This window comes from Nicotiana tabacum, chromosome 13 (genome assembly GCF_000715075.1).
Source record: "Nicotiana tabacum cultivar K326 chromosome 13, ASM71507v2, whole genome shotgun sequence".
NCBI classification, from domain to species: domain Eukaryota; kingdom Viridiplantae; phylum Streptophyta; class Magnoliopsida; order Solanales; family Solanaceae; genus Nicotiana; species Nicotiana tabacum.
Window position 1 is genome coordinate 12,351,756 of NC_134092.1, and position 7,598 is coordinate 12,359,353.

At 30.0% G+C, this 7,598-nt stretch overlaps 1 protein-coding gene across 1 annotated transcript; it reads right to left on the bottom strand.

Moving 5' to 3' along the window:
• Nucleotides 1-2,581: 2,581 nt before the first annotated feature.
• LOC107805280 (ethylene-responsive transcription factor 1-like) lies at nt 2,582-3,527 on the bottom strand. Its single transcript, XM_016629282.2, has one exon. The coding sequence runs from the start codon at nt 3,447-3,449 to the stop codon at nt 2,739-2,741; it is 711 nt and encodes a 236-aa protein (XP_016484768.1). The 5' UTR covers nt 3,450-3,527; the 3' UTR covers nt 2,582-2,738.
• Nucleotides 3,528-7,598: the final 4,071 nt, after the last annotated feature.

Consider the following 7,598-nt stretch of genomic DNA (forward strand, 5'->3'; position numbering starts at 1 on the left):
GACTACAATATCTTCTATGCTAATTTATAATATATAAAATTTTAAAATTAATAAAATTTTGTCTATTAAATTCTTATTTAAAATATGTATGAAGGTTTAATAAAATCATTTTCATAAGAATCCTCCATATTGGCAATACATTACCATTACATAATGTCCAATACGAAGAAAAAATAAAAGTAATATTAAATAGAATGCATAAAGAGTTAAAATTGAGAGAAAAAAATATCACCACGATAATATATTTTTATATTATATTTGAACTATTTTCCTACTCAAATAATATTTTTTTTATCAATTTTTTGTGTAAAATACCCAATTATTAAACAACAACTAAGAAAATATTTAAGAATATAAATTTGTGAGAAAGAGAAAAAAATGGTCTTAAGAGTCAATACCACTAATGATTCTACAAATATAAAAATCTAAAAGTGAAATGTTATATCAATCTTTTACTCTTTGAAAATAAAATTTATGGTGGATAATAATATGATTAAGATTAAATACTCAAAACAAGATATTAACTAATATTAAGATTTGAATCAACGTAGAATAAATTATTTTTTATGTTAAAATTAAATAATTAAATCTTTTATTTAATTATTTAGCAACATAATCCAATTCAATTATTTTTTAACTTCATCATAAGAGTAAAATTCTTTTTCAAGTTAAAAAGAAATCTCAGGGTACATAAATATTTTCCATAAAAAGAGCGCTAGAACACAAAGTAAAAAGGTTAGTATATTATTAAGAATCAAAATGCTATACAAGTATTTGAGGAAGCACAATCAAAGCTAAATCCTAAATAAGAACAGGTTTTCAAGACTATATTATAAAGTGTCGACTCTGGTATAACGGAATTATTCTTTGTAGATGCCTCCGGCGAAATCGAAATAATATTTCTATGTCATGCATTACTTGCAAATATCATATCAAGAGACATGACATTGTTAGCAATAATAGCAAGTGGTGTACAAACAATGATTTTATTGTGAGACCACCCACTTTAGATTTGATATACCTCTTCAAACAACTTAAATAACCATCACAAATATATCAAAGCAGAGAAATGATGCTAAATTTATAAGGAAATCAAAATTGATAATATGGGATGAAGCACTTATGACTAAGTGTCAAACGATCGAAATAATTGCCCGGTATGCTAGAGATATATTAGATATTAATGAACCGTATGGTGAAAAATTAATGGTTTGGGAGGTGATTTTTGTCAAGTACTACCAGTGGTTCCAAAATCGACAAAAGCAGAGATTGTAAAAGCTAGCTTACCAAAGTTATACTTCTGGCCTCAACGAAAAAGATTCAACTGACAAGAAATATAAAGTAAGAAGATATCCAATATTCAGTGTCTTCTTGCTTCGTGTCGGAAACGAAGAAGAGCATCCAATAAAAGATGATTTGGTTCTTCCCGAACACTTGGTTATCAATCTCACTGGTAATAGTAGTGCATTTAATAAAAAAAAAATTTATATCATTAGATTAAAACGCAATTTGTGCAAATCACATGATAGAATTAAAAAAGATATCTTAGCTAGCAAAAATGAATATGTTGATCAACTAAATAAAAGGTTGATTGCAAAATTTTATAGTAAAAATAAAATATTTTTTAGTTTCTGACTCAGCAGAAAATGATACTAATAATTACTACCAAAAAAATACTTTAATACTTTAATACCAAATGACCTTCTACCATACATGTTTGTTGTGATGTTTCTTATTTCTTACTTATGTTAGTGTCACCGTATATATAGTAGACTAAGTTAAAATTGATCTTCTATTATATATAGGTTAGTTTTGAAGAAAAATATGTCTGTCATGTTAATGAAAAACTTAGATACGCCGAATAACTTATGTAATAGCACACATATGGTATATAGAAGTTTTGACAATAACGTCATACATGCAAAAATTATGATACTGGTTAATATGCTTCTAATAAGTATATTCTTATCCCTGAATTCAACTTTCGTCTTCCGAAACTAAGAAATGTCCTTTTAAATTTGTATGAAAATAATTTTTAGTATGTTTATGTTTTGCAAATATAATAAATAAAGTATAAAGACAAACATTCTAAATATTGGACTATATTTACCGCAATATGTTTTCTTGCACGAACAGCTGTATGTTGCACTTTCAAGAGGGATATAAAGATCGACAACAAGAGTTATGGTTAAGGCAGAGCAACCAACGCATTAAGAGGAACATACACAAAAAAATACTGTCCACAAAAAAATGTTCGTTAAGATACCATCACTTTAAAAAATTTTAAACTATAATATATAATTATCTAACTAACATGACAAAATTGATCATTTGTGTAAGTTTTAACGATGTCCTTTTATTTTAAATTTATTTATTATGCTAATGTAATAATATTTTTCGGCATTTAGATGATTGTTGTAATATTATACATAAAATTTCTCTCTTTAATTAAATTTTATCATTCCTTCATATAAATAAATATTTAAATTATCACGTGTCATTATTAACGTTTAACGCACGTTCATAGATATTAGTAACACTAATATTCTGAACCCCTTTTTAACTTATTTAGGATAACAAATTCAATTCAAAAAGTCTTTTTTTTTTTTTAACTCTATGTCTGATCAAACAGATTGACATAGATCGAACCGGAAGGAGTAATTAACATGAAAATCAAACTGTACAACTTCGGAGCGCAAGATTACCACAAAGGAATATTAATCTTCGTAAGCTCATACTTAACTGACTAATAGTTGATGTCCACGTGTCAATAGTTCAACTTGACATCCAACTTGTAAAACATTTGATTTACTCTCCACTTCTACAGCTCCAGATTTCTCAGCTGCAACAGCTTTTCTTCTCCGTTTTACTGAACTATTTTCCGACGAACTAGCCGGTTCAGGCGACGCTCGTCTTTTCGCCGTAACTCGAACCGGTTCCGGTTCATTTAAACCGATCCTATGTGGAAAATTTAAATGAGCCTTTGAACCACGCATTCTATAAGCGGCTTTATCATAAGCAATTGCAGCATCTTCATCTGTTTCGTATGTTCCAAGCCAAACCCTAGCTCCATTCTTCGCCGGATCCCTAATCTCCGCCGCAAATTTCCCCCAAGGCCGTCGTCTAACACCTCTGTAATGCCTTCCCCTCGGTAACTCAGCCGCCGGCGCGGCCGTTGTATCCGCTGGAGAAACCACAATTTCCTCCTCCATTAGCTCCGATTTTACTTCGCCGGCGGTGAAATTAAACGGCGACCATCCGACGTTAAGAGCGTCCTTTAAGAGAGTATAAATTACCATATCTTCAGAATCGTCGACTTTTAGTGGTAATTCGCCCCATGTTTCAGTTAAACATGGGATTAGACGACTGAAGCTTGAATTCCGTCGGTAAAAAGGAAAGTCTCCCGGAAAATTCGCCGGCGGCAACTCTGTAGAAATAGGTTGATTCATTTTGCTTTTGAATTTTAATTCTCGTGTTTTACGAGGTTTTTGGTGTTCGTTTATAAGAAAGGATTTTGATTTTTTTGACACAGAACGAATGAGGAATATATATAGGGAAAAGGGAAGAAGATTCATTGCACCTGAGCAGAGGGGACTGTGATGTTTAGTTAATTATAATTAGTGGATTAATTAGGCAGAGGGGACTGTGTTGTCTAGTTAATTATAATTAATGGATTAATTAATCAGTAATTTTATGATAAGGGGCTTCTATGAAGTTTCTTTTAATGGGCAAGTGGGCAAGTTGTTTAGGTAATGTTTCTATCACGTGGCCAAAACAAAGGACACAACTTGAAGAAAGAGGTAATGATGATGTCATTGCTTGACGAAACTCACACACATATTATTTTATTAGTCAATAAACTTACGTTTCTTTTGTACATTTGTTTTATTTGATAATTATCTTTTACTTGAAATTCTGTATCCGAATAACAAGACCGTCTCAACAAGATCGGGGATAAAGCCAAATTTCAGAGAGGCCCTAAGTAAGAATATTAAAGACAAATTTTTAATGAAAAAGTATAAAATAAAGATAGAATAATAAAATCGTCGCAAGAATTTGATAAGTTGATACACAACAACATACTCAATGAAAACCCACAAAGTAGGGTCTGTGAAGGTAGAGTGTACGCATACCTTACCTCTACCTTGGGAGGTAGAGAAGTTATTTCTGAAAGATCATCGGCTTAAGAGAAAGCATGACAAAAAAAGATTAGATAAGGACAATCAATTCAACGCAGTGTGAAAATCAAAGTAACGAAAGCGAATAAGCCATGATAAAAGCAGTCTAAAAATGAGCAGTAACTATCATATATAAATAAAATAATCGAAGTACAAGAAACAATATATAGCAGCAGAAATCAAAGGGTAAGAAACTATGGAGCAAGATAAGTTGATATAATGTTATTGAAAAGTGTTGCATTACTTCAATATAATGATTGCTTGATGTAATGCCTTGAAGAAGACAACTTGTAAGTCGCGGTAAATTACCGATTGGGAGACTTCTCAATATTGAAAATAAGAATAGTAAAATAGAGAATGAAAAAGGTACATATATAAATAATAATATGGGCATGTATTACTTATTAGGATATAAATGAGGCAAAAAAATAGTTATCCTACCCATGCAAGAAAATAATTCATTAAAAATTATTTCATTCTCTAATTATTACAACGATCCTCGCATTAAAACTATTGTACTTTCGCTCCAAAAATTCTTTGTATTTTTTTTTTAATAATACATATACAATACATTTTAAGGAAAAACGGGACCCTGAGAAAGTTGGGGCCCCAAACGATTGGTTTACTAACCTTATAGTCGAGCCGCCCATTCCTAATAATATATGACTTTGCATAAAGTAGACCCATTATGGATGGAGGATATTTCATAAATAAATAAAGAAATAGTCACAGCTTCAAAATAATCAAAATTTAGTCACTTTTTTCATGTAAAGATATAATCTGAACAAAACCACCTTTAAAAATCCGAAAAATTTCTAGTATAATATGCTGAACTTCGAATTTTTTTACATATGAGATTCTAGTATAATATGCTTGATTTTTATAATGTGTTGGAGTTCCAACATAATACACGAGAAGTTTAAATGGAAGGAACTCCATAATCCAACATATTATGCTGAAAGTTTTTCGTATTGGAGTTTCAAAATAATATGTTGGAAGTTTATACGCAAGAACTCTATAATTCAGCATATTATACTAGAACTTTCCGTATTTCAGCAAAATAACGGATATTTTTCAATGAATTTACAAATGCTGACTAGTTAGACCGTGCTATTTTCACGATATATTCAAACAAATACTATTGGCTAAGGGTGTCATTGGAATTTGAGATCATTGATTAAGGGTGTCACGAGGTTAACAGGTAGGGCGATCTCAATCATTCTACCGTACTAATTGAGTATATTAATTTTCTTTTTTTTCATAAGATAATAATTACATTAAAAATAGAGAATATTCTACACGTTAAATTGCTCGGGCCCTTAATATTTGCTAGAGGCCAATCATAATAGAGAAATTTCAAAGATCTTTTGCCCTTTCTCATACAAACTTAACAGCTAACATTTGATTGACTCTATACTTTTACTTCAAACGTTACTTTCTGTGAACGCGACAACCCATCAATTTTAATATTAGAAAAAGAAATAACTAGAAAGATGACTAGAATTTTTCCTTTTCTCAAGGATTATCTACAAATAATTCGTTTTATAAATTGTATTCAGACCAAAAGCTGATAAAAAAATGTTATGGGCAGAATTGTATTCACCGATCCCTTTTCATATCTAATTTAACTGAATTTTTTTATAAAACTTGATTAGCAAATTTAAAAATTAAAACCCATAAATTTAAAATAGTAATTCGCCAATTAGATAGTTACAATACTTTTTCTTTTTAAGTTGCACGTGTTTGTGTCATCAGTAAGGAAGAATTCTTCTAGAACATAAAAATTAATGGCAAAAATTGTTTTGAATCCCCTGCACGTCTACAGCTTCCATCATAATATCTTTACCCCTGTGTTTCGGTATTATTACATTAATTACCATCATACAATTTAGTATGAGGTATATTTAAAGCTTACTTTGCTCTCCGCAAATGCATAGTACAAAACGTGGGACCCACAATTTAGTGAATAAAGGAAATATTGGGGAATTTTCGACACATGCATAGTATTTATTAGTACCTAAACGCGAGACCCATTCGAACATATATTTACCAAGACTTCTCCACATATGCATAGTACAAAATAGGCAACTCAGAACATTATTTTGGATATAGGATGGGATATGATTTGGCTTAATTTAAATTTAACCCGATCCAAAATTCGAAATATAGGGTCTATATATAAAGTTGAGGATGCCGTCAGATAAATCTAGGGTTTCATTTGTGATTTTCTCTCATATTCTTTCATGAAGAGCACATATCGACAGAAATGAAGACTCTCAATGGAGTCTAACTTTAGTTAAGAAGCTTGAGCAATACTTGATGTTGACTGTCTTGTGCAAAATAATAGAAGAAGTCTTTAGATAGTAAGAGCATCAAAGTATATTTCATTATTTGGCAGGAATTAGTAAGAAATTTCTCTGAATTTTCTTGCTGAGAAATACAAGTGAGGTTAATCATGTTCTTATATTTTTGTTCTAACTAGGTATGTGATGGTTGAAATGGGTGTTTGCATGTTTATCAATCCAAGTGTGTTGTGATCATACATAGTTTTCTTATCATGAAAAATTTGAGTAATTGTATGAAATGTTGTGTATGACTCGTTAGTTTGTTGTGAAGCAAGATAGCTAGTTATACTTAAAGTCATTTATTTTAGCATCTTAATATATAAGGCTTATAATCTGAACCGTAATTCGAAATATTTATCCGATCCAAATATCAAAATCTAATTCAAACCGAATTTAATTAGGTTCGAATTCAGATTGCAATTTATCAAATTTGAAATCCGAAATTATAGTCCAAAATGTGCCAAATCCGATCCAATCAAATACATGAACACGCCTATTTGCATGTCGATAGCTCTGACTTGCCTATGTAAATCTTTGAGATTATTCCGTTTTTATATGAGTCTATGGTATTTTGATGAATTTATATAGTCACTCTCAAAATAATGGCAAATTTTTGTATATTTTTGTGTGTATGTATATATATCTTTGAGATTTATTTATTTCTGTATATTATATATAAAAAATATATAAATTTTAAATATTTTTACAGCTACCGAATAAATAATTTTGGTTGTGGGCTAAAAGTGATCTTTTGTCTATTTTGATCTTGCCTATTTTGATAATTAATTGATTATCTGATAGATGATTTGTAATTTGCAATAGTTTTCGTCGATCATTTGTTATTCTTCTGGATGCGGATCCAAAATTTGAATTTTATGAGTTCGAATTCAAAATTCTACCTCATTTCATATAATTTATTGGGTTCAAAATCTGATATTTATACTTATGGATAATGAGTTTTTTTTAATACAAATACTAGGTCATAACTAAAGTTACTAAGAGCCCGTTTGGACATAAACAATTTTAACTTTTTTCGAAATTTTTTTACTTTTTCGAAATCAGTGTTTGGCCATAA

Coding starts and splice junctions, on each gene's coding strand:
- LOC107805280 (XM_016629282.2), bottom strand. CDS start 3,449: ATGAATCAACCTATTTCTACAGAGTTGCCGCCGGCGAATTTTCCGGGA.